This window comes from Onychostoma macrolepis, chromosome 02 (assembly GCF_012432095.1).
Source record: "Onychostoma macrolepis isolate SWU-2019 chromosome 02, ASM1243209v1, whole genome shotgun sequence".
In the NCBI taxonomy this organism is placed as follows: domain Eukaryota; kingdom Metazoa; phylum Chordata; class Actinopteri; order Cypriniformes; family Cyprinidae; genus Onychostoma; species Onychostoma macrolepis.
In genome coordinates, this window is record NC_081156.1 from 25,256,212 (window position 1) to 25,283,904 (window position 27,693).

General features: G+C 36.7%; 1 protein-coding gene across 5 annotated transcripts in view; it reads left to right on the forward strand.

Moving 5' to 3' along the window:
* clstn2a (calsyntenin 2a) overlaps positions 1 to 27,693 on the forward strand; it is a 214,966-nt gene that overhangs the window by 152,472 nt on the left and 34,801 nt on the right. For all 5 annotated transcript variants that reach the window (XM_058748413.1, XM_058748423.1, XM_058748433.1 and 2 more), the window contains 3 exons: positions 5,016 to 5,201; positions 7,427 to 7,684; positions 9,648 to 9,769. In XM_058748413.1, the coding sequence (XP_058604396.1) occupies positions 5,016 to 5,201; positions 7,427 to 7,684; positions 9,648 to 9,769 (566 nt within the window). The remainder of the gene's footprint in view (positions 1 to 5,015; positions 5,202 to 7,426; positions 7,685 to 9,647; positions 9,770 to 27,693) is intronic.

A 27,693-nucleotide genomic window follows, 5' to 3' on the forward strand; every position in this document is an offset into this window, starting at 1 on the left:
AATGGATTTGTTTCTTACAAACACGCAGTGTTTTGCTTCACAGGATGTTAGTTGTTGGACTTGAGCCATGTGGATTACTTGTGGAATATCAGCTGTTTGTACTCTTATTCTGATGGCACCCATTCACTGCAGAGGATCCATTGCTGAGCAAGTGATGTGATGCTAAATTTCTCCAAATCTCTTCTGATGAAAAAAGAAGCTCATCTGCATCTTGGATAGCCTGAAGGTGAGTAGATTTCCAGCAAATATTAATTGTTGGCTGAACTATTCTTTTAATAGTGGTTTGAGGGTGAGTAAATGATCTCAGAATTAATTAATGAACTGTCCCTTTAAAACACAGATCGTCTCTCTTTCATTCGCAGTTTTTAATTGAAGGCAATTTTGCCAATTGAACTATAATCCCAGGTGTTGTCACATGTCTTGTCGATGTATTTTGTCTTCCTCCTTTCACACTTGTCAAGGTGACCGCACAGAGAATGTGAAACTGTTCTGAGAACAGTATCCTGATTGAACCAATTAGAGAGAGTCTGTTACACCTATTTGTTAAGAGAATTTTGTGTGAGATGACATGGATTTAGATGAGTTATTACCTGTTGAGAGCTACGCAGCTCTCTATGCCAAGAAGTGACTTATTCTATGAAAGGGCAGCTTCCAGTCTATGCAAGCCAAAATGTCAGACTCGAGCGTATTAGCCACAAATCTTGTAAATCCTCAACCCTTTGCAATACAGTTTTCATGTTGGGGTTTTGGCAGTGATACAGTTCACAAAGCATGTCTTGTTTTGATTCAGGTTAATTCGGTTTCCTCTCACACAAAGCCACAAAGTTTGTGTTCATAAGAACTTTCAAATAACTCATTTTCTCTTTTTTTTGCTCAGTTTTCAGAGTCAGCAAAGATTTATTGGCATAATTATTTCCATTTAGAATATTGACAAAGCACTCCTATTTTGGCATGGAGACATAAATGACATACCCAAGTGGTGGCACAACTTTGAAACCTTATGAAACATGCATGTGTCACTGAAAAACAACCTTGCTTTGATATAAGATATTATTAAGTGTTGCTTTTGAGAAAACAAGCTCTTTTTTATCATTAAAAAACATTTTTATCTATTTTATAGCATATGACTGATTGAACTCTTCCCTGTGGACATATTGTTTTAGATGTAGTGAAAAGACAATAAGCATCATAGATTTGATATAATAATGATCAAATTAAATTGAAGGGGATAATTGTGTTAAATACGTTCTATTATTAATCCCCCATAACATTTACAATTGAAAATATTTTCATTTTTAATAGTGCTGTCAAACGGGATTAATCGCATCCAAAATAAAAGTTTTTGTTTACATAATATATGTTTGTGTGCTGTGTATATTTATGTATATATAAATACACACACACATGCATGAATATATTTCAGAAAAATGTTATGTTTATATATTAAATATATTTATAATATAAATTATATGAATATAAATATATACATGTAAATATTTTCAAAATATATACTATAATAATATAATATATATAATAAATATACACAGAATGCTCACATATATTATGCAAACAAAATCTTTTATTTTGGATGCGATTAATCGTTTGACAGCACTAATTTTTAAACCTAATAGCAATTACAATTGCTGGACATGTTTTGTCCCATGTCTCAAGAATCAGTGTATTATTTAAAAAAATTCATATATGTGTTCATATTGAGAAACAGCTAAATTTATATTTAACTGAACATAGAATGTGTTTGAACTCCAGCCAAGTTTCTTAGTATGAACATACATATATATGTGTTTTCTTCCTTTCTTCTTTTTCTCCCTTTTCTCTGCTTTGAATTCAAGTAGTTTTATTGGCATGGAAAAAAGAAAACTTAGCCAATGCTTTCTTCTCTTTTTCTCTCTGCTCAATCACTCCTAGTTTGTCCCAGGGTCACTGCTGTTTCTGAGCGCAGGTATCATCTAAAGCATGATAGGGCCTTAAGATGTGTTGACAGTCGCTGGCAGGCTCCCACGCCCAGAGAATAAGCAGTCATTGGCTAAGAGATTGCATGGCCTGTGTTGTCAGTGTGATTCATAAGAAGTGAGGTGGAAGCGAGGACTGAGTGACGATCATGACAGGCACCACAGAGGTGAAGGGCGAGGATTTCTGGTTGTAACGCTTCCCGCTTGCATAAGCGTGTAATTGGCCAGCCTCTCTTTGTCTCTGGTCAAATCCCGTCTGTCAACACTGATCTCTCCATCTCTCTGTCCAGCGGCCCATCTTGCTGAACCATCCACTGAGAGTGACAGATCTCTCATTGAGTGCAGAACCCACAGAAAACTGGCACTGCCAATCAGGTCTTCACTTACACAGTGTACACGATATTTACAGAGAGAAAATTGCACGACTGGACTTGATTTTATCTGTTAGGAAAAAAATGAACTTGGGCGCTGCATAGTAGTAATGGATCCAGACTAAATGCGATTAATTGTCTTAATTGGTGTTTGTATATTTGTTAACATTACCTAATAGCCTGTGCAGTTTAAGTGACAGAGGAATTTTATTTTATTTTATCTTATCTTATTTTATTATTTTATTATTTTATTTTATTCCTAATCTGTGTGTTGTTTTTTGTATATAACCTACAAAGATGAATCATTTAAAATGAAACCAAGGAATGTGCATTTAGAAACTAAATGGGCTGATTTTATTTTATTTTTATTTTTTTCATGTTGAATTTTAAATTTGGTCAATATTTTGTTGTATCATATTCATTTTAGTCCATTTTACTGTGACTAAAATATGCAATTTACTTACAAAAGTTTATAAAATAATTACTAATGCCATTATATCCTTATAATGTTTTGGCATAAATGCAGTAAAGCAACTAGCATTTAGAAATAATTATTTTCTTTCTGAATGAATGTTTTTAGAGCTTGATTGGATCCTTTTTTAATACAAAGTCATCATTAAATAATGATGATGATTTATACTGATTTTTTCCACTTTGCCTGGAGTGTTTCCATACTTTTGAAAGACAATGTAATTTACAGATGATAATGTGGAGGAACACAAAACAAATGTCAAACAATAACATGCTTTTATCAACGGCACGTTTTAATTAAAATAGTTTAATTAATAATTTAAAACATTCTCATTTAGGTAAAAACAGAGCTTTGGTTCAAATGCAGACCTGCACTTTTTAAAAAATACCAGACTTTGCTGTTTGCAGAGCTTTGATACTATAGGTTTTTTTGATATGTGGCAGCACAGGTTTGAATCTGACCAGCATCACATCCTGATCTTTTCCGCTTTTTTCTCTCTAATAGTTTCCTGTCACTCTCCACTACGCTCCCTGATTAGATTTCAAAATGCACAAACATAAAATTAGAATAACCCCATAAATATACAAATGCACCACTTCCAGTCACTTAATTAGCATTACATTCATCCGTGAACATCTCAAGGCAGTCTTATGATGAAAACTCTGTGACAGAAATGAGGTGAGTTTCCTGGCCAACTCATTTCCTGTCCACCTGTCATGTAGCCCTTTTCTGCACTATGTCACCCCAAAGCCCACACTCTCCCATTATTTTTCCTTGCATATCCCGGTCTGTTCTTTTTTACTCAGCAATTCCAGTGGCAATATCAGTTCCCGCACTGCTCTGCCACGACTTTTTGGCATCCGTGGCATTTGCGAATAAGCAATGAATGTTTAATGCTGCAGTTAATGTTAATCGTCACCCCGAGGTCCTGAAATGGTCTTTCTATTGAACAGAATGAGTATGGCCTCTGGCTTTGGTGTGTTTGGATAATCGAGGGAATTATTCACTCTCCAGGGAGTAGATGAGTCATTACGCAGCGCGCCGCACACACAACGTTGTTTTGATGCCGTGCTTCCAAAAGCACTTTATTCCGAAGTCCTGTTGCACATGCTTCCTTTCTGATGCTGCATTAAAAGAAGACCCTCTGCTGTTTTAGTTTTTTTAGGTGTTTTTTTTTTTTTCCGAAAAAGTTTTTTGTTGCATATATTGTGTTTTGAAGTAAGCTCAGTTTATCTGGGGCAGAACGACTACCTCAGATATTCATGAGGAACTTTTTTAAGACCTTTCCCTCAAAAAGAGGTAGAGATGGAGGCCTGTGGTACTGTACTGTCGCCCCATTTTATCCACAGTAGTGCCAATGAATAATGTAATAAGATATTCAGTTAGGGAAACGGGCTGAGGGAATATCTCTCTGCTGAGGTGAATACAAAGCACTCGGTTCTCTGAATTATACAGAGAGAGTCCATAAAGGCCAGCGAGGAAGAGTGAGATGTTTTATCTTAAGGGTTATTTTTACTCTAAGCTTCATGTTTTATAAAGCGCACAAGACAGAGTAATGTAACATGCATGAACACATACTAAAGCACACAGTAATGTGCCAGCCTTGACCAGGAGGATAACATGTGTCAGTAAAAAAATTATTCCAGATGGATTCCTTTTTCCTTTTGACCTTGCTGTTTGCTTTTAACCATAGCTTTCATCACGATTGGTTTTACCTCTTCGTGTTTGCACCGAAAGATAAAAAGGATACAGCTCAGATGTAAATCTGATATGGGGCGACAACAGATGCTGTAGCGACAGCAAAACTCTGATATGAAAGTAAATAACCCGTGTGTTAAAGTGATAGTGATTTTAAAGGCTGTTGAAGCATGATGGGGAAAAGTTGGGTAATTAATAATAAAGGTGGGAACAGAAGTATTATAACAGACAACAGTTTCAATAAATACAGACTATTTTAATTGTTCTTTTTTGTTAGTATTGTTATTATTATTATGTATTACGCAATGAACAATTAAAATAATATATTTAAAAATACATAAGTAAATGAACCAAATAATATGATTCATTAGCCTAATTGTAAGCTGATTGAATCAAGGAGATCTATATTTATATTTATATCTATATCTATATTATTTATTCACACAGATTTTAGAACTGCATCTCTCTAAGTCTCCAGTTTCTGATATCTGTTTTTCTTCCCAGGTTGGAACAAGCGTGTGGATTATGAACCTGGAACAGGCAGCAAGCAGCTCTTTCCCAAGATGCACCTGGAGACCTGTGATGGCCCTTTATCTTCAGTGCGAGCCATGGTGGAACTGCAGACCAGCCATATTGGGAAGGGCTGTGACAGAGAGACCTATTCTGAGAAGTCTCTGCAGAAGCTCTGCGGTACGGTCAACTTCAGCATGAATCGTTTCAGTCAGTCCAGATCTGCTTTGAGTTGGTTGGCTGAACTTAATATAATAGTTTAATTCAATTCTCAAACTTTCACATTTGAATAGAGATGCACAGTATTATAAAATATATAATTTATTGTTCAATACTGGGCATTTAACGCTGTACAATGGATATTTAATTTTGCATGCACATTTCCCCTATTTTGCCATCATCTAAAATGTCAAGTTTTTAAGTGAGTGATAGTAACTTCTAAAAGTCTTTGCATACTGAGTCTGAAATCCTCTTCCAAAATGTATGCACCTTAAAAAGTAAATACGACCTCACGTTGTGTCAATCACATGTACACACTGCCTCCGAAACTTTTGTCCGTCATAAAAGAAAAAAAAAAAAATCTGATAAGGTTTAATTTTCTGCGTTTTCGCATCTGTAGCAAGCATTTCGATAGGAAAGGATGATGAATATGAAAAGAAAAAAACAACGCATATGAACATTTTGGACTCAGTGTGCGAGGACCTTAAGTCTTCCAAAGCATTAATAATCTAATATCGCTGTTAAATCTCTCTCTCTCTCTCTTGTCATACTGTAGATTATAATGTTGTTTTGCCCAAATTCACATGTAACTACTAGCTCTTAAAACAACTGTTTTTTTTAATTTATTTATTTAGACAAAGTAGTTTAGAATTTTAATATCTACCATTTATGAGTTATGAGTCTAACTTGAAAAGAATTATTGGTTTTCTAGTATGGGGAAGAATTTTAATATCAGTTCATCCCATACAATTCACCTAACCATATCGCATATACACATATTGCATGTTCAACACACTTTTAAATGGGTTATAAAACAATTTTCATGTATCTCAATAAATCAGTCATTTTAATCTGATGAAAGACTCTTTGAAACTGATGCATCATGAAGTCAGAGCCACTCTGGCACACGATTGTGGAGTGATTAAAGCTCTGACTGATTTGTGAAGCATTAAGTGTGTTGATCTTTTTACCATCTTGGCTCTCTCTCAGTAATAATCGTTTCCCCTGTTGATGTTAGTTGCTTTTGCCCAACCACTTTGTACAGTTAGCTGAAATAAGTGTTTATTGTTTGAAAATAGGCACATTTTTGAAGTGTTTCTGAAATAGACATCAAAGCTGCCAACCAAGTATGATATATTTTTTCAAAAGCACACCTGAATAATTTAGATAAATCTATGCTTTATGAAAATCGCAAAGTCCCAATGTGTAACCATTAGTGTACAACTTTGAAATGCAGACGGTTTATTCTGGACTGGACATTTGATGACAAGAGCCGCCACTGAGACTCATGTAGCGCTAGAAATTGCTTGCGTAATGTAATCTCATTGACCTGTACCTTTACGGTATTGCTGGAAATGGATTCTCTCAGAAGAGCTCAGACGCTCGCTTGGAGTCTGGCGGTGAATTTATCGTCCAATATCGATTGGCAGAAATAAATATTGCATAGCTTAAAAGCAGCACCGCTGCCATATTCCCTCTCGCTCCTGTCTCTCTTTGGGCCCGTGGCGAAGTGAGTGATGTGGAGCTGTGGAATGAGAACACGTTGCTCTGACATCGCCACTGCTCATCGCTCATTCTGTCCCTCTGTGCTGGCCGTCCTGTCACCCCTGAGTGGGGAAAAAAGATTCAGTATCCTCCTGTACTCCCAAATAAAACACGCAGAGAATGGCTTGGGAGGGAGGGAGGGCGACAAGAGGCTAATCAAAGATTGATAGGTGGCGCTGCTCTTGCATATTTAGGGCATCTGTACTAGACTTGTCCCCAAAGTGAGTGTGAACAAAATTAGTTATATTTCAAAGTTTTGTCTTTTTTAAAGTGATAGTTCACATATTCCTAACATATGCTTTCCAGTTGGTGAGGAAGCCATACTCAAACTCTTTTAACCCACATGATCACCCTAGCTTAACGTGCCAGAGTGTTGCTAGGGTACATCCGACAGCAATGAGTTTTATAATGAGACGTTTGCTTTCAGAAATGACATTTCAGTCAGGGTTGAATGTGGATCTCGGAACCAAATGTTACTTGCTTTTCATCTCTAATTTGATTTGAAGTGTGCTGTATGCACAGTATATTTGAATGCCAGGGCAACTAACATGATTTTAACTCTTTGTGACAGACAGCTTGTAATTTTTCATCGCTGCCTCTTGCAGTAACCTGAACTAACCTCTGTGCTTTTATCTCTGCAGGAGCAGCCTCGGGCAGCACAGACCTTCTCCCGGCGCCAAGCGCGTCCACCAATTGGACAGCTTCCTTGCTGACAGACAGTGGCCGAGACAGCGACCTCATCTTCAGATTTGATGGACGACAGGCGGCCAATATCCCAGAGTGGGTTGTGCCACAGAACCTGACAGATCAGTTTACCATAGCAACATGGATGAAGCATGGGCCAAGTCCTGGGCTGAGAGCCGAGAAGGAGACGTTGCTGTGTAATTCTGATAAAACTGGTGAGCTATGGTGACTCAGTAGGCATGTATTAAACCTTTAAGAGGGGCAAGGTCTATATATATATAGAGGTCTTTAAATAGTGTCTAGATATTTTAGATTATGTCTACAGTTTCCTGGTCTGGCGATCAATCCCCAGTTTGGTAGAATTGTAGAGATCGGTGCTACGGATGTGTCAGACAAACCCGAGAAAAGTTTTATCAGTACCAGACGATGCCCGGCAGCATTAAGGAGAGAGATTAAGACTATGGATTTGATCTGGATTAAAGAGTGGTTCAGAACACAATTCTCTGGAGGTTAAAGGGAAACTCTAGTCAGGAAGAAATGCAGCGTGACTGTCAGCGGCCAGTTCTCCGAGACCGAGTGGCCCTGATGGAGGCCGACTGCTTGGCAGGGCTCTTTCGAGTTCATTGATCCCAGGCGTCATGTTGAGTGGGTGTGAGACTTAATCAATTCAACATGCACTAAAAGCAGTCGCATGAGAGACATCGGGCAGCGGCGTTGAGGTGAGTGGAGAGGGGCGCCGTATGGAGGAGACGTGGCAGCCACCTTGATCAATGAGAGGTTTCTGAGAAAGCGTGAAAGTAGTCCAGTCTTTCTTTGAGTGAGACACGTGATGAACAGTGAAACGTGTCAATAACAGAGAAGAAAAGGCTTTAACAGGAGTCTCAGTTTGAATGGCAGCTCTCTCATGCACATCCTGTTAGGATTTACCGTTGTTACGGATTGACATTTAGTTTGAATAAAAAATGTAATGCCAGCTTAAGGTCAAAATGGCTTTTGGAACAAGGTTTGTTGCTGGCAGGTAGTAGTCACCTCACCAGCTAAGTCAAGGTGGTCTACCAGCTCTAAGTAGCCTGTCAAAAGATCAAATTTTCCTGAAATGTTTCTATTTTTCTTATAGCTGTTTAAAATGTCATTTAATTTCAATATATTTAATTAATTTAAATATATTGGTAACACTTTACAATAAGGTGTCATTTATTAACATTAGTTAATGTATTAACTAACATGAACAAACAATGAACAATGCATTTATTACACTATTTATTAATATTTGTTAATGAAAATACAGTCGTTCATTGTTTATTCATGTTAGTTCAGAGTGCATTAACTAATGTTAACAAACACAACTTGTGATTTTAATAATGCATTAGTAAATGCTGAAATTAACATTAACTAAGATTAATAAATGCTGTAGAAGTATTGTTCAATCTTAGTTCGTGTTTACTAATGTTGTTAACTAATGTTAACTAGCGAACCTTATTGTAAAGTGTTACCAATATATTAATATTGTTTTGAAAGTGCATTTAGGCATTGCAACATTATAATGTACTGTACGATATGAAAAGTGAGTATTGGTTATCTTTAAACAGTGTTAAATTAATAGTGCTTTTAAAGATCAACTTAAAGTAAACATTAGATGACGGCAATGGTAACCCAAATTTAAAAAATAAAAATGGAAAAGGAAAAATAGTACATAATGCACATAATATATAATATATAATGAATTGCCTTTACTCATTCTTCAAAAAAGCAAAAAAAATAAATAAATAAAAAAATAAAATCTGGTTATTTTTGAGCAGGATTCAAGGAATATATCCTGTAAATCAGTCCATTCCTGACTGAAATTATTCCCTTTAGAATTTCTGGAGAACCACAGTATCTGTTCATTTTTCTCTGTGTCAAGACTTCTCTCCTTGTTTGTAGTGTAATTTTTATGACTCAGCCTTGTATAACAGTCGAAAGTTTTTCTAACATGACTATGCAGTTCAGACAAGCTCTCAGAGTGAGGCATGGAAATCTATAAATGTAAATCTTTAATCAACATGACGTTCTTGCTTTGACAACCAATTGTGAGTGATTTGTAGTAAAGTCCTTTTTACAGTCCTAAAAAAAAGAACATATGGTATATTTGCCCTGTCTTGCAATATTTTTTACACTTTACTGTGTTTTCTTTTGCAGAGATGAACAGGCATCATTACTCTCTATACGTCCATAACTGCCGTCTGGTGTTTCTTCTGAGGCGAGACTTTATTCAGCTGGACTCCTTCAGGCCGGCAGAGTTCCACTGGAGACTGGAACAGGTGAGGAGCCCCCGAGCACCTGTCACACATGCACGTCAACATCACAACCAGCCCTGTGATAAACAGGACGGGAAAAATGCCACACCGATCGGGCTCCATTTATAGTAATCACTTGTGAAGTGAAGTTCGCTCTGTATAATTTTCAATTACCTGTTTTTGAATTATTCATTATCCGTGTGACTGATCTTTCCGTTGCGACGAGTGATCTGTCACTGGTAAAATGATTATTATCAGAAGGACAAATTGGAAAGCCGACGCAAAGACAGCACTGACGTTTTCTCTCCCAGTGCTTATTTGGCTCATAATCCAGCTTGTTTGTGTTTGGAAACACCTTGATTTTCAGCATTTCCCTCGGCTAATGTTGAGTGCGGACTAATCTTTTGATTGAGAGCACTAAACGGACTTTATATGTGTGTCACCGTGCCTCTCAACACTTGCCAAGGGGAACAGAAAGCCGAGGTGAGACACGTGTAATCAGTATGAAAAGCTCTCCACAGCAGTGACCTCTCGCAGAGAACATAATGATAGTCCTTCGCCCACATCAGTCCTTAACTGCATACACGTTCTCACATCCAGATGTGCACTAGCCCAAGCGCAACATCTCAAACCTTTCTGAGCTGCTGTTAATGTATGTGTATCTATTGAGTAAACACCCCACATATGTCATCAAAATACTTTTTTGTCCTTTTCAAATGCACTGAGCAGGTCTTTGGCTGAGAGGACTTTGATCAATAGTCTAGATCAATTACTGTAAGTAGGACTCTGGAGTTCAGGTTTTGGCCATAGTCCAGAAGCTTGTGTGCGCCACACTTTTTCACAGATGTTTTGATTAGAAAAACTTAGATGCAAGAACATTTGGCTGTGCTTGGGTGCATTTGTTTTCTCGCTGTGGCAGTTGTCTAGCGTAGCGGTGAAAGATCTGGGCTGGTAGCCGAAAGCTCATACATTTGAGTCCCTCATAGGATGAGACATGAGCTTTGGCTGTTTTGCCCTTGAGCGAGGCTCTTAACCTCAGGTCACTCCAGGAGAATTAACCCTGTAACAGGGGCTTTCAGACTGACAGCGATTTGCAGTGACAAAGCAGTTGGAAGTCATTGACTTTCAGTTGCCGATTGGAGGCAACATGAACACTCAGCAATACTGAAGTTCAACATTATCCAAATATTCTGTGATGTGATTTGCCTCATAATATAGTTTAGCTGTTACTTGCTAGCAACCGACTGAACAGTTACTTGGCAACCCTATTTAATCTCTGTCAGTGTGAGCAACCCTTAATAAGTAAATTGTAAGTCACAAGCATCTGCTGAATGACAACTTACTACTTACTTGCTCTGACAGGCTTTTGATTGTGGATCCATAAAGACATGCCACGTCCACACAGTTTGATCACTAACTGGCTAATGTATATGCACAGTAAAATGGCAAGCTCTGGCAAAATTCACTAGATTAAATATGATTGAAGGGTCCCTTGATTATTCAGTGTGGAAGAACTAAACTCTGGGCTTGCCAAAGTTTGCAAGCTTGGTGGCATTAGAATTTGGTTTGAGATACTAGGAAGTAAACTAAATATCTGTCAGTAGAATTGTATGTGGTATTGGTGAAATTATCAGCACATTTGGATTACATAGAAATGCTGAGGTCTACATGCATTTTCTGCTATTTTTACTATTTATTAGCGTTATTTGTTTACTGTCATTTATTTTGGTATAATCTATTCACTGTAAAAAATAAAAAGTTGAGAAAACTTAAGTTTAAGGCAACCAGCTTCAGTAGATTTTTGAGTTTTCTCAACTTCTTGTTTTCAGTTTATACAACAAAAAGTTGAGAACTCAAAAATCACCTACAAAAACAAGTTGAGAAAACTCAAAAAATCTGCTGAAGCTGGTTGCCTTAAACTTAACTTTTTTTTTTTTTTTAAAGTGTTTCAGATAATGCCATTAAAAGGCACATAAAAATCAAATGTGGTTGGTCACACGTCAGACAGTTTCTTCCTGCCTAAATTGGTGGTTCTTGGCCAGAAAAATGTTACAAGTTAGGTTTGGCTACATGTAACTATGTGCTACAAAGCTGGGCATAAAAATACGGTATCATTTTACTAGATAAGATCAATAAAATATTAGTATTATTTGCTTCCAATATTTGTCTTATACCTATATACACTACAGTTTATGTTTTGGTTTTGTATGATTTTATTTTATTTTATTTATTTCAAAAGAGGTGAATGCTTTTATTCAGCATTACATTCATTAAAAGTGACAGTGAAGGCATTTACAATATTACAATTCATTTCTTCATCGGAGAAACCTGAAAAAATGTATCACTGTTTTCACAAAAATATTAAGCATTCCAACTGGTTTTAACATGGATAATAATTTGAAATGTTTCTTGAGCACCAAATCAGCATATTTGAATGATTTTTAAAGGATCATATGCCACTGAAGACTTGAGTAATGGCTGCTGTGAAGTCACAGCAATAAATTACATTTTAAAATATATTGAAATAGTTTAAATCGTAATATTATTTCACAATATTACTGTTTTACTGAATTAAAAAAGTGCAATGTAACAAACTAATGTGTGTTCCCTTTTATATGTTTTGAGTTTATACAAGTCATAATTTGTTTATGTGGTTTTAACCAACATATAATTATTCCCGCGAGGCGTCGAGTTCATGTTGACTGCAATTATTATGACAATAAACAATAAGCTCAGTCTGACAACTGGTTCTGCCTCAGCGTTCTTGACGGCTGTACTTAGTTTGTTACAGGTAAGAGGGAAACTGAGCTCCTTTCCTGTTGTCAGGCAGAGCTCAGCCAGGTGATGAGGAACACAAGTAAACAATATGGGGTCAGTAGGCAGGCTGCTGTAAAACAATGGCAGCTGTAGAAGGAGCAGCACTTTTACCTACAATCCTGTCAACGTCCACCGCATGAAACACTGCAGAGCAAAAAGTCATAATACAGCTGTTGGTTTTTGTTTTACCGATATGCTGTGATATTCTCTGTATGTCTTTTTTGTACATTTATCTTTCATGGCCACTTTGTTGATTTTTGTAGGGAAGAGTATTTCTTTGCATCTGATATCTGCTTGCAAATGAAAGCGTGCGAAAAAGGAGAGAGAAGGTGTGGATGTGCTTGTTTACACTTCAGTGCATTTTCTCTCTTCCTGTTTTCCCTGCCATGTACCTCTTCTCCAGCATGGTTTGATAATGGTGTCTCTCCAGCTTGGAGGCAGTAAACAGAATATGCTTGCCTTGATCTCAGAGCACAGCACAGCTCTGTTCCCAACATGAGAAGCATCTGTTTTTCTTTCTTTTCTCTCTGCCCTCCCTCTGACTGCTTGCCACTGATACCTAAACAACAGATTATCCTGTTGTAAATGTCACTGTAGTTAGTTTGGCTTTTATCTTTAATCCCAACAAACAAACTTTTGACTCTTACGAGTAATGTCTTATCCATTTTTCAGCTTGTTCTGGCCAAATGCAGCCCACTTAGACCGAAAGAAACAGAAAAAGCAACCTTTTTTTTTTCTTTTTGTATTGTTTTTTGTTTTTGTGACAATCTTGGAATTGTATTGTACTGCACTGCTTTTATTGTCATCAGACAGAGATTTAAATGTCAAAATGAAAACTTCTAGAACTTCTATTCCAAGGGCACCTGAATGTTTTGTAGGTTTTACGGTCACACTTTATATTAGGTGGCCTTAACTACTATGTACTTACATCAAAAATAAGTACAATGTACTTATTGTGTTCATACTGTATTGCAAAACACTTTTGCTGCTATTGAGGTGGGATACGGGTAAGGTTAGGCACAGGTTTGGTGGTATGGGTAGGTTTAAGGGTGGGTTAAGGTGTAAGGGATGGGTCAACAGTGTAATTATAAATGTAATTACATAAATTATTTACAGATGTAATTGCATATAGGCATTTTTTAAAAATATAAGTACAATGTAAAAACATGTATGTACACAACAAGTGCATTGTACCGAATGATTAATTTAAATGTAAGTACATAGTAGTTAAGGCCACCTAATATAAAGTGGGACCGGTTTTACTTTTCTCTGTTTACTACTCAAATGTTTTGAAAGAAAGAAAGAAAGAAAGAAAAAAATAAAGAGGAAATTTTATATTGTAAGGATGCATAAATGTACATTACAGACATGTATAATGCTACAAAATATTTCTATTTCATATAAATGCAGGGTTTGTATTTTGTTTATATTTTTTGAAAATGTATCATAGAATTTATTCTTGAGCACAAAATCAGTGTATTAAAATAATTTCAGAAGGAACAAGTGACACTGAAGACTGGAGAAAATTCCATCAAAGGAAGATTTTATATTTTAAAAGTGTATTTTTATAACCGTAATATTTCTCTCTTTTTTACTATATTTTATTCAAATGTAAAAGCAGCTTTGGTGAGCATAAAATACTTCTTATTTTTTTATTTTTCTTATCAACCCCAAACGTTTTGAATGGTTGTTTAAATAATTTATCCTAATTTTCTATCCCTTGTCTCCTTTTTAATGTTTATCAAGTAGTTTAAGTATTTTTAACTGACTTTATCTTGTTCTGGTCATTATAATAGCCTTAGACGCTGATATGGCAGAGAACACCCCAAAAATAGTATTTCCATCTGTCCAAATGTAAATAAGTTCTAATGCCACCAACCAAATTTGATTGAATCCAATTAGTTCTTCTGAAAAAACACCCACTATAACAACCCAGAATCTTATTTTCCAAGGTTTAATGCCACAAATGTAACAAAATTGAGCAAATTCAGTGATTGGCCCATCCTCACAGTCACCAGCGCTCATTACAAGCAGGGACATATAGTTGGTGCTTGTGATTTTTACTATTTGCCTTTTTTATGTGTGATATACATCAAATGGCAAGTATATAGTGCATGAGTGTTATATGCGAAATCTTACTATTGTATATCAGGGTTGTTTTTTTGTGCAGCGTAAGACGCACAGATTGCTAATACTGTAATGTGAGAAAGTCACGTTACTTAAGGTGCTTGTCGGCTGAGTAGAAGGACGTGAATGTGTTTGTGTCAGTCAGGCCCTGTTGACAAGTCTGTCAGGAGGTAAGGGAGGGGCCGCAGGTGCTGTGGTATTTCTGTCACTATAGCAGTGCGCTGATCTAAGGCACCTGTAGAAGATTTGATTGACGCTGCCGTCTCCTCCCCAGCCTAGTGGCCTGCGGCAGTGTGAGCGTCGTGTTCTATTAAGGACCCGACATTGATCTAGTAAAATAGCTTTGCGGTGATAGCGCGGCAGACACACTTTAGGTTGGAGAGAGGGAGAGGAAAAAAGACAGGGTGTTGGCTGTTGGGCATCTCATCCAAATGCTGCTCTTTGCAGTCTCATCAGCACTCTGAGAGGACACTCAATGGCTTCCGCTGCAACTCCATTTAGTCCTATTGATTTTGCAATCTTCCTCACACCTGCCTCTTTAGCTTTTTTCCCCCTCTTTTTGTTGAGAGTGAAAGAATGATGGAGAGGGAGGGAGTGATGCCAAGTGAGAAGAGGGAAATACTTGATGGGGGGGTTATTCTGTACTATTTGTCTTTTTTATTGCTCACTTTCTAACTTTGTTTCTCTTTGTCTCTCCCTCTCTAATCGCGTGGATTAGAGGTTTTCAGTCTAATTGATATACGATTATTGTTGTTTAAAGGAATAGTTAAACTAAAAATTATATGTTGTCATTCATGTTGTTCCAAACCTGTGCTGCTGTTAGATGTTTTTTTTTGGGGGGGAGCTTTTTTTCTGTCCATAGTAAGATCTGCAAAGCTTAAAAAACACTAAAAGCACCATTATATTACATGGAAATAGAGTATATGATTTATGCCTTGTATTTCAATGTTTTTTGGTTTGTGTGCGAAACAGACCAACATTTAAAGAGATAGTCCACCTTCACATCATTCCAAACCTGTATTACTTACTTTCTTCTTTGAAACACTGAAGGAGATAGAGTATTTAAAAAAAAAAAAAAAAAAGTCGGTATGTATGTATGTGTTCCTACAGTTAAAAAGTCAGTGGGGTCTAATATTGTTTTTCATTGTTATTCATTGCTCAGACTACAAAGGACCGAAAATCATACTTGATAGAGGGGCATGAGCCAAAAATATATATTTTTTAATATTCAATTATATTATAATATATTAAAATGAGCCAAATTCTACGGAGCCCCTAAAGGGACATTGGCCAAAAAAAAAAAAAAAAAGAAGACTTTCTCGTGCGCACGAGATACTATCGCGTGCGCACGAGAAACTATAGTTACAGTTTCCTGTTGCATCACTTCTGCCATCTTACACAGAAGAAAACAAGAGCATGCATGTGCATGAATTAGCCTAATTGAGATCTATTTTGGCCTTCAATACTAAAACATTGTGTCTGTTCTTGCATTCGGACACAGATAAATCATTACTGAACAGCATAAGAACGGCTTTTTCTCTCAGGCTATATTCCACCTGAACAATACATAGCCTAACATCTCAGGATTGTCCATCTGTTCATAACTTCTCAAAACTTTTCATCTGTAAAATAGCACATTCATAATTCTTTCTATTTTCTCTATAGGCCTATGTTGTACATAACCTAAAACATTTGCACATTCATAATTCTATTTTATCTATATTTTTATTACCATAGTTATTGTTTTTTAATGCATTGTCTATTCTGTTTATTATTAGCCTTATATTTCACTCTATTACCTTAAATTATATGCATGACTATACTCTCTCTGTACTTTCTCCACTGGATGCTCCTGTCACCAAGACGAATTTCTTGTGTTTTTGTGCGTGTAAACACACTTGACAATAAAGCTCTTTCTGATTCTGACATTTAAAACGCATTTTGAGGTCTAGAAGGATTGGTAGCTACAGTATAAAAGCTCAAATTTTAGATTTCGATATGGCAATAGCCTATTGTCCCACATACAACTCTAAAAGCCGGTCAAATATGTATATAATCGAAAGCGATTATTTATTTTTGATAATTATTACTTTACTTCAGTTTGGTTTTCAATAACTGCTGTTAGTTTCGTTTCATTTTCGTTTTTTTATTTCTTTGACATTTCTTTGACATTTTTCTTTCTTTCTTGATAAATAAATGCCTTTATTTTCGTTAAATACAGTTCCTAATATAACATGTCTTAAGATTTTCAAACATATGCTGACGAAAACAATACGATCGCGCTGACATTTGCAAAGCGAGTGCACAAGACGCGCCTTTCCTCGAGTGCGCGATCTCCCTTATAAAGTACAATTATTGCGTATTGATCTATGCATTACAGTAGGTCTTAATATAGATTGGTCTCAATGTTAATCAAACATAAAAAGAAAATGTGGAATCACTTGCATGCTCTTGATTAAACTACCGTTTATTTGCATATTTGTTCTTATATTGAATAACAAAGATAAAAAAATAGCTATATTGTGATTGATAAATATATAGTCATTATTGTTAAGAAAAGAATTGGAGGAAAATATGCAATGTTGCTTGGTGATTTTGCTTTGTAATCTTTAACTCGATTTTTCTCGAAATCAGATCTGCTGCCCGCCTCTATTGCCTTCAAACGGCTGTAGCTCAGTCATTTTTTGTCTGATTCCAACAAGTCATATATAATTTTAGAAGGTATTTTAAATGGAGAATGTGAAAATAATATGTTTGAAAATTTGCGCATTCCGACTCATTTTACTCATTTTAGAATGTTCGTCACATTTATTTTTTAGAATTATTACTTTATTGTAGTTATAGGCTTTCAATAACTGTGTTTCATTTTAGTTTTTCATTTATTTTGAGATTTCTTTCTTTCTTTGTTTGCCTGCATGTTTTATTTCCGTTAAATACTGTTCTTAATACAACATATTTTACTGTTTAAACATGAATACAATATTTATTACATTTAAACTCGTTTAACAAGCATTTTAGAAGTAAATGAAATATCGTATACATATTTAAACGGTAAAATATGTTATATTAGGAACTGTATTTAACGAAAATAAAGGCATTTATTTATCAAGAAAGAAAGAAAAATGTCAAAGAAATGTCAAAGAAATAAAAAAACGAAAATGAAACGAAACTAACAGCAGTTATTGAAAACCAAACTGAAGTAAAGTAATAATTATCAAAAATAAATAATCGCTTTCGATTATATACATATTTGACCGGCTTTTAGAGTTGTATGTGGGACAATAGGCTATTGCCATATCGAAATCTAAAATTTGAGCTTTTATACTGTAGCTACCAATCCTTCTAGACCTCAAAATGCGTTTTAAATGTCAGAATCAGAAAGAGCTTTATTGTCAAGTGTGTTTACACGCACAAAAACACAAGAAATTGCCTTGGTGACAGGAGCATCCAGTGGAGAAAGTACAGAGAGAGTGTAGTCATGCATATAATTTAAGGTAATAGAGTGAAATATAAGGCTAATAATAAACAGAATAGACAATGCATTAAAAAACAATAACTATGGTAATAAAAATATAGATAAAATAGAATTATGAATGTGCAAATGTTTTAGGTTATGTACAACATAGGCCTATAGAGAAAATAGAAAGAATTATGAATGTGCTATTTTACAGATGAAAAGTTTTGAGAAGTTATGTACAGATGGACAGTCCTGAGATGTTAGGCTATGTATTGTTCAGGTGGAATATAGCCTGAGAGAAAAAGCCGTTCTTATGCTGTTCAGTAATGATTTATCTGTGTCCGAATGCAAGAACAGACACAATGTTTTAGTATTGAAGGCCAAAATAGATCTCAATTAGGCTAATTCATGCACATGCATGCTCTTGTTTTCTTCTGTGTAAGATGGCAGAAGTGATGCAACAGGAAACTGTAACTATAGTTTCTCGTGCGCACGCGATAGTCTTCTTTTTTTTTTTTTTTTGCCAATGTCCCTTTAGGGGCTCCGTAAAATTCACTTACTTACAGTATATATTTCTACAGTTATTTGCAAAAAATAAAAGTAATAAAAAAATAAACACAATGGATGAATTAAAAATGAAGTTAAGCTTCAAATGCATGCTTTTTTTCATATTTTTTCCCCTTCTTGTGATATGGCAGGCCAAACCAAAGGTCATTACGGGCCAACACTGGATTACTGGTGAATAATTACTTAAAGTAATTACTTAAATTTGAATACGTTTCTCACACCTCATGTGTGGGTTCATGAAGCTTGCAACATATGATGAAAATAATCGTATTACCTCATTTAAGCTGTGTTTTCTTGTCTTTTTGGAGCTTGACAGCCCCTGGTGAGCTTCTGTTACATCACAAACTTACTGTATCTGTTCCAAGGTAAATAAAAAGCATGTTTGAAAGAATAAGATGGTGAGTAAATAATAAGAACACATTTTTGGATAGACTTTGGATACCTACAAATACAGAGGCTGTCATGTTGCTATAAAGGTTTTGATCTAGTCCCCAACCTCCCCTCAGTGGCAGTGCACATAGTTCATCTGGTGTTTTCAGCAGGGCACGGCTTTTTCTATTAAAATGAGCAATGCACCTTGAACGGTTGCATCGAATTAAAGCTATAAAAATGAACCATCATTTTTTCCCCACAATGGCCATTAAACAGAGACATATGGAAGATCTCCACAGATCTGTGAAAACATTGGTTAAGACGCAAGGCGAGTCATCCGTTAATGGCTCTTCAAACGCCAGCCTAAATCGATATTCAAAGATTTGTTTGCATCGACACTTCTGCTCATTGATCGGAGGTGTGTGTGCATGTACCAAGGGTCCGTGCGTGGCCCGCCTCAACCAATCGGTACTGGCATGGAAAAGCCTGTGCAGGCATGTCATTTATCCCCGTTTCACTCAGATCATCGACCCGCACCGCTGCAGCAGAAAATTACACTCCGTCCTGTCAATATGACATTCATTGTACGCTTATCTACTCACAATTACACGCACCACATCTGTGGCTTCCTTCAGCGATGCGCTTAAGACGCTGTATTGTTTTGTGTTAGATGGATAGCGTTCCATGCATGACCGCTTACTTGCTTTAATGAATACATGAAGACTTATAATGAGATCTCACAGAGGAGAGCGTGCAGCTTATCGAATGCTGTAAAACTTAAACTATAGACAAATAGATGAGTCCCACTGGTGCTTAAAGCTAATATAAATCGGGGGAGGAACACGTGTCGCTTGATGCTTCCAGGTACTAACACAGCTTAACAGAAAATACACACAAGTGTTGTCATGTTTTGCAAAGCCATGTCATTATTTAAACTTGTTTTTAAATGTTTCTCATCTTTTCCAATATATATATTTAAAAATGAAGAACAGGTTACAAAAATGAATTAATTTTAGTGGCATCTGGTTCATAGAAAGTCAATGGAAAATTACTATTTTTTATTAATAATGTTGCTTCCAAAGGCTGTAGGCAAAAAACAAAAGACAGGCTTATGAAAGCTGCAATATGCTAGATTGCAAATTGTCTGTACCAGCAAGCATTCTGCTTTCCATCAATGCTTCAATTATTAGCCATTTGTTTGCAAAGTCCCGCCCACTTGACAGTTCTTCCGATCATTCTAAAAAGACATCAGGCCTCCAGGTGTGGAAAAATCACATTCATTGATTGAAAGCCCATATACTCTCTTTGAATGCTTGAATTACTCCCAGTGATGCCATTCACTGCCATTTACTCAGGACTCAGAATGTGGCTTTTGTCCAGTGAACATTAATCTTTGCTTCATTAAAATCAAATTGTTCACGTATAGGCCTATGTTCAATAGACTTCCGATGTTCACTGATTTTTATGGACTTATTCATGAATGAACTGCATGTTTCTATTGATATTACTTGAATGAACAGCACCATATTGTTGTCCTATAAAATTATGCAAGAAATATATCTAAACATACATTTAAAATTGTATTTTATTGATTGCAAATTTTATACATGTATTTAAGTAATCTTTATATTAACTTTTATCTTATTGATTTGCAATTTTTTAATATATAAACGTATATACCTTTCACATGTCATATTTGCATTGTGCGATTATGTGTTCAGTGTCGACTCAAAGGCAATCGCCATACTTATTGTATAGCCACAAAAACACAATGGTGAGATAAATGAAACTCGACACAATGTGAAACACTTTCTATTAGAATTTAAATGGATTGAAATGTCATTCACTCGTTTACATGTTCTTATTATGCATATAAAGAATAGGGGAAGGGGCGCAGGAAGTCACTAGAGTCAGAAAAGTTGCAAAACTATTGTGTTTTGTATTAGCTCTAAGCCTGTATTTGCATTCTTTTTCTTTTCATGCCTCGCGTCTTGCCATAATCAAAGCCTATTGTGATGTACCTGAAGGCTGCTTTGCACTGTGAAATAATCATGAGCCTCTGAATAATGCATCTCTACAGCTCTATTTCCACATTAGCTGAACAAATTTTGCTCGTCCATCAGCGCCAGGCACCACCGCCTCCTTTTACGACCATACACCCTTCCACAGCTTTTCACTAAGAGCCGGTCATGTGAGAGATAGAGAGAGTGAGGGAGAACCTAAAAAACACATCAGTTTCCACCCGACTTTCATCTGCACCGTTTCTCCTTTTGCTCCTTTTTTATTTTTGACATTCCAAATATAGCAGCACCAAAATATTCACAGTCTGATGTTCTTTTTTAGGGCTGGAGGGAGGTGTTCTCTCCTTTCCCTCTCCCTCCCACCGTGTTTTGCTTCAAAGTAAAATTTGTACTCTTCTCCACCAGGAATACTTCGCCTAGAGCTCTTGAGACACAAAAAGAATACCAATTCTGATCGCATTTTGGCAGCTTCTGATGAACATGTGTTGAATCTTTGCACACATGTGTGGCTTGTGGAAGTTGAAGTTATTGCCTTGCATTGGAATTGGTTGAGTGCTGCTGCATGTCCTCATCCAGGAACAAGGCTGCCTCTGAACCTCTTTCCGGCCCACCTCGGTCCCGGTGCCATGCTAGTGTAATGGATTTGCATCAATAATGCAGGATCGAGAGGAAAAAAAACTCTGCTGAAAGACTGCATGTACATGTTTGAGAGCAGATAGGGAGTGATAGATGTAGTGTGCATAGATTTGCGTATGACTTTAGAGGGCGCGATGGGGGAACCGGGGTTTGAATCGGCGCACGTGGATATAAAAGCGCGCAGGTTTTGATGAACTGACGCTGAACTCCACGGCTCCCATCAGTTCCGGGACTGAGTGGCGGGAGAGATTCGCTCCTCTATTCCTCTGATGACTTCCAGTGAGTTATTTTCCTGGCTTTCGCCCCCACACTTTCGATTACCCCCATCCATTCCCAGCCTCCTCCTCCTCTTCCTTGCTCCAACCTAGCCTTTCACGCTCTCTCTCTCTCTTCGAAAGCGTGTGAAGCACATCAGATCTGGAGGTGTCAAATGAGCATCTCTGATAAAACAGCCAGCGTCTGAGGTCAACAGCAGTATTTCTGCAAAGCGAAAATGGCTCGGACTTAAACTCACATTAGAAATAAAAGCTAAAATGGCACAGGGTTGCGAATAAAAAAGGTTTCTGAGAGATTGAGATGATGCAGGGTCTTTGAAGTCTTTGAAAAGCTTGCGTGAGGCTATCGGCAACAAGCCTACATGTTTTACGCACATCAACACTCTTTGATTTCTCTTTTTGTGCAGGAGAACAACAACTGCTTATCATGATGTTTCATAATTGAAAGCTAGAGTTTGAATTTGCCGTTTCACTGAAGAACGAGCTCAAATTTTCCTTCAGAGACTCCTGTGTTCGTGTGTCTGTCTCTGTGTCCAACAGTGTTGCATTCTAAACAGGCATGTGCCTTAGAGACGGTCCCAGGCTCATTAGCTGAGTATTTTATTGTCTCATTACGTTGTTTACGAGATGAAAAACGCACACAGAAGTGCGTACGCAAACACACGCTCGTGCACATACTGTCACAGTGATGCACCGTGAAATATCAGCTCAAAGTTTCTCCCTCACCCTCGCCCCCTGGGGAAACAGAGGAGACACACAGACCAGAGAGTGTCATTATTGACATACTAATGAGTTAGCAGCCGTGTGGCAAACTGCAGGGCTGCCAGTGCTCACCACTGTGTGGGGAGAATATCTGCTTTTTTATTAAACAGCCCAGTGGGAGACTCGCTACTTTCACACCCACAGCGAGCAACCTAACCTGACTGCCTTTGGATGTCAACATGTCGAAATGTGCATGCAAGTGCAATGAAATTGTTTTCTTTAATATCTCTCTGCATGTGTCAGTTACAAAAAGTACCATGATATTAATGTGCTTATTTTAAGGATGCAGTGTTAATAGTGTATTGTTTTTTCCACATGCACCTTGTCAATAACATACATATGAACATGCAATTTTATGTATATGAATCTTTCTCTTATATATAATGACAATGGCATGGCCATGGTTCTTTGGGTATGTGCCATGATAATTGCATGGTATTCTTTGAAGTGTAATTTGCAAATACCATTGTATATGTATAGGGTGATCATTCATTTACATAAGAACTATGATACATTGTTTTTGGATGTGTACCATGGTAAAAACATGTGTTTTTGGACATTTACTCTGCTACAATAGTAAAAAGATCTTGTACCATGGTATAACTATGGTGTTTTAGATATGTCACCACAGTCATTCCATAGTATTATTAATGATATTTTTGACATGTACCATGGTATTCTTAAAAAGTACAGTGGATTACTATGTACAGTAAATGGTACATAATTTTCAGTACCATTTAATATGCTCAAGTATACTATTTGATTTGTACTTTTTGCAAGGAAAGCTTTGAAATACCATGTAAATACCACAATATACATGTCTAAAACCAGAAAGTACCATGGTACTACCATAGTATTTTAGGACATACTGTATACAATGGTAGTACTATGGGATGCTTGGAAGTATCTTTGAGTTACCATATAAATACTATAAGTATTCAGTTTCAGTACTCTGGAATATATCAAAGTATAATAGTATTACCATGAGATACCATCATTGTACTGAAAGTACCACGGTACTACCATAGTATTTTAGGACATATGCAATGGTATTACTATGTTATTCTTGAAGGTACCTTGGGGTTACCACATACAATACAATACAATTTATCAAAGTTGAAGTACCATAATGTTACCTTGCAATACCATCATTGTATGCTACCAACACAGTACTAGATAGTAATCTATATAGTAAACTACCAACACAATACTATATACTAATAGCCATATTACTGTTACTGTATGCATTCTAGTTTCATAGTATTCTTTGAATTACCCTATACTAAATACCATGGAAGATGAATATGTGGTTTTCGTGTGTGTGTGTGTGTGTGTGTGTGTGTGCGCGATATATCAACATACTTTGGTATAATGATTTGGTATGATCACAGTACCATGCTATCATATTACTGTTCTGTAATGGGTGTTTAAGGTTTTTTTTTTTCCCTCTGCATGTCTATGTTTGTGTGTGCATGCTTGTACTTGTGTGTGAACCCTCATTACCATTGTTCAATTTCCACATATCTATTACTGTAAAAACAATTTGCTCCTGCTCTTGGCTGCAAATAGATTAATTTACACAGTGTAGGCTCCAAATTGGGAAGCTTGGGAGAGGTCACTCTTTAGTTGACTTTTGTCCCCGGAGGGCACAGTCTAATTCCTGCTCTAATTACTCACTCTGTCAGCCTGTAATTTATAGTCACCTTCCAGAGCACCACAGGCCCGTCGCCACCTCTGTTAGCATGCCTGCCACCGAATAAACAACGCCTGCAAAATATATCCACCACTACACTCAGCAAAATGTGTCAGATTTCAGTCACAACAATTTTGTGTCTTAATCATAATCTAATGCTGTCACGCTGGTCACCGTATTTTCCTTGAGTGACGTGTTTTGTGTGATTGGCTCATTAGGTCTGTGTTTATGGTGCTTGGCTGTTTTCATTTTTTGAATTGTGGCCACTGCGTGAACTAAATTCACTTGATAAACAAGGTTTAAGCGTAGAATTGCAATCTTGCTCCAAACGGCTTAATGAATACTGAGAAAGTCACCATGAAGGACGTGCCTGCTGGGTTTTTCAGCTATGGTGGAGTATTAGAAACTGTAAAATGGTAGTTCAGTTCAGGCAAACACTCCAAACTATGGACCATGCCCTAGCAATTTTTGAGTGGTTTGTGTATTTAGGTTTTGTTGTAGTATATAGAGATTTTTATTTAGAAGTGCATGGTTGGTAAAACAATTATTTTATTTTATTTATTTTTGTTTATTTTATTATTAATCAAATTAAAGTTATTAATAATAAAATAAAAGTATAGTTGTTTATCCAAGGTCATTATTGTTATTAATATTATGCTATTAATAATATTATATATAGTCAATAGAGTCTTTGGTGGTGTGTAGCCAATAAATGTGCAAACCTCAAAAAGATATAGAAATGTCAACTAAAAAAGCAAGGTAGTAGCCTAGACTATAGTACAGGTAATTTGCCATTGTCCTCTAACTCTTTTTGCATGTGCTTGCACGTGGCCTTTTTCCTCTTACAAAAATGGTGTGTTTTAAGTGGCACCGGAGAGGAGGGGAAATGGAATTGTCACTCTTCATTTTGTCATGGCTTTATAACTTATTTGTTACTTGCCATATGTAGAAAACAGAGAGGTTTGATGACAAGGCAAGTTATCTCTTATTGAGGTTATGTGGCATTTAAAAATGTTTTTAAAAAAAAGCCAGATAAATAGTAACTTATAGGCAAATTTTAGATATTACCCCTATAATAGAATTTGTTGTGTTTGTTAGTGGGGTTTTTTTGGTGTGGAAAACTTCTATAAAAAAAGACTGCATTGTTACTGTTTTAAATTATGAATATCTTCCAAAATTGCTTTCAGAGCACAGTGGGTGATCTGTGCAAATATTTAATTTTGTACAAATATAATATTTTATTTCTTTCAATTTTTTTTTCAATTCATGAAACTACAGAGCTCACAATTGTACACAGTTTTAAGCACAAATCCAACACAAAGCATAGTCCACTTGCATTGTGTTACTTTCTCTTTCCAAACTCTCTCTCCTTACTGTGACTGATCATTTGTGTCTGCCCTGAGGAAAGCCACAGTCAGACCCTCTGTCCACATGCACATCAGAAGCCACTTACACGGCACAGCCAATATCACGGCCCACTGCAAATCTCAAACCTGCTCTGCTGGATCAGTCACCAATCTCCCCCGTATCATCTTGGCCAAAGAACTGTCATTTGTATGTGTCATTGCAATCAGCAAATTGCAGTGTTTGTCTTGTTCTCGTCACAGTGGCTCGGCCACCGAGCTTAGACCTTCATCTGAAAGCGGGTGGTTTAAAGTGTCTCTTTCATTGACTTTCTCCGTAGGAGGTGCACCGTCTAATTTAATTCTATAGGGATGTCCAAGTCAGGTATGAGCGTCTGGCTGAGCTCCATCTGTCGTGGCGAATAACGGCTGTGAGAGAGTATCAGTGCGCAGGTGTCTTGAAGATCTCCTTATGCTTCCAATAGTAGCGTTCCTGGAGATGAGGAGGCAGGTGTGTGGATTACAGTGCCAAGCATGTGCTAGTCGGCACAGCAACAAACTTCACTAATCAATTACCCAGAATGCCCTTTGCTGACTCGCATGAGGGCAATGGGAACAGCAGTACTGCTATCTGAAGATCCTTCCCAACCTTGCACACTATGAGCTTTATCTCTGTCTACCGATTTGCAAACGTTTCTTTCCAGTAATTGATTATGAGATGTGTATCTACACCTCCATAAAAGCGGGGAGAGAAAAAGCACTTCTTCACTTGTATTTTTGCCATTCCGTATATAGAACAAATCATTCCTCCCACAAGGCCATTTGAGGGAGCAGATGATGGAACAGATAAAGCAGCTCCTAAAATTAGCCTAATCTGCTGTTCAATCAAGGAAATAATGAAACCTTGAATTGCACCTCCCAATTCAGCTCACAGTTAGAGTCCCTGGACTCCTTGATTAAATGCCACCTCTGAAAAGTTTTCTGCGGTGGCCATTTATTCTTTCTTTTGAAGAAAGACATGCCGGCGTTCCAATGAGCAGAGAGACAGCATTATTATATGCTGTGTGAGTGTTAGTTAGAGATAGACATGGGTGATGTAGCAAAGACATAATAAAATGTAATATATTATTACATCCTTTTGACAATATACAAGATGTCTTGATTTATTTTTCCTGAAATGAGTGCCCGTTTTCTGTCGGCGGGTTGACCTATAGAAACAAGGAATCTGGGTGAGACATATCGAAGGGCCATAATTAGCTTTGCCATCTAGTATTAGGGGAGGGGAAAGTTCCTATTTCTAGAGAGCATTTTGTTGAAAAAATACTGGGAAATATGACTGCTGGGATTCATTAATATGTTAGATCTGTTTTCACAGAAAACTGCTTTTTTTTCTCAACATTTCTCAACATCTTCACTTGCATTATAAATTAATCTCAAGGCTGAAAAGCATGGACTAAAATCCAAAAGTCAGATTTTTAATTTTGATTGAGGGGAAATAGATGAAAATAATTTAATTATTTAGATGGAAAGTGTGAGAAATAGTATATGTGTACATTTTCCCTCTACGCAAAATGCCACATGGAGACTTCCATTTTTTATGATGATGATACAAACATGTCTTTAAATCTAAGAACTGATTCGTAAAAAAGAATTAGCTGTGTTCCGGCTAATGATGGTTAATTCAGAGACAATATCTTTATGCCAAAGTCTTTATGATTCTCTACTGATTATGACTAAATAAAAAGCATTAAAAAAAACATTAAAATAATTCATATTGTTACTTAAAATGCTTTTTTTTTTTTTTGTCCTCATTAAAAGAGTTGAATAGTAATTTTAAAAGATGTTTAAAATGAGATAAAGAACTCGCTCAATGTAAAA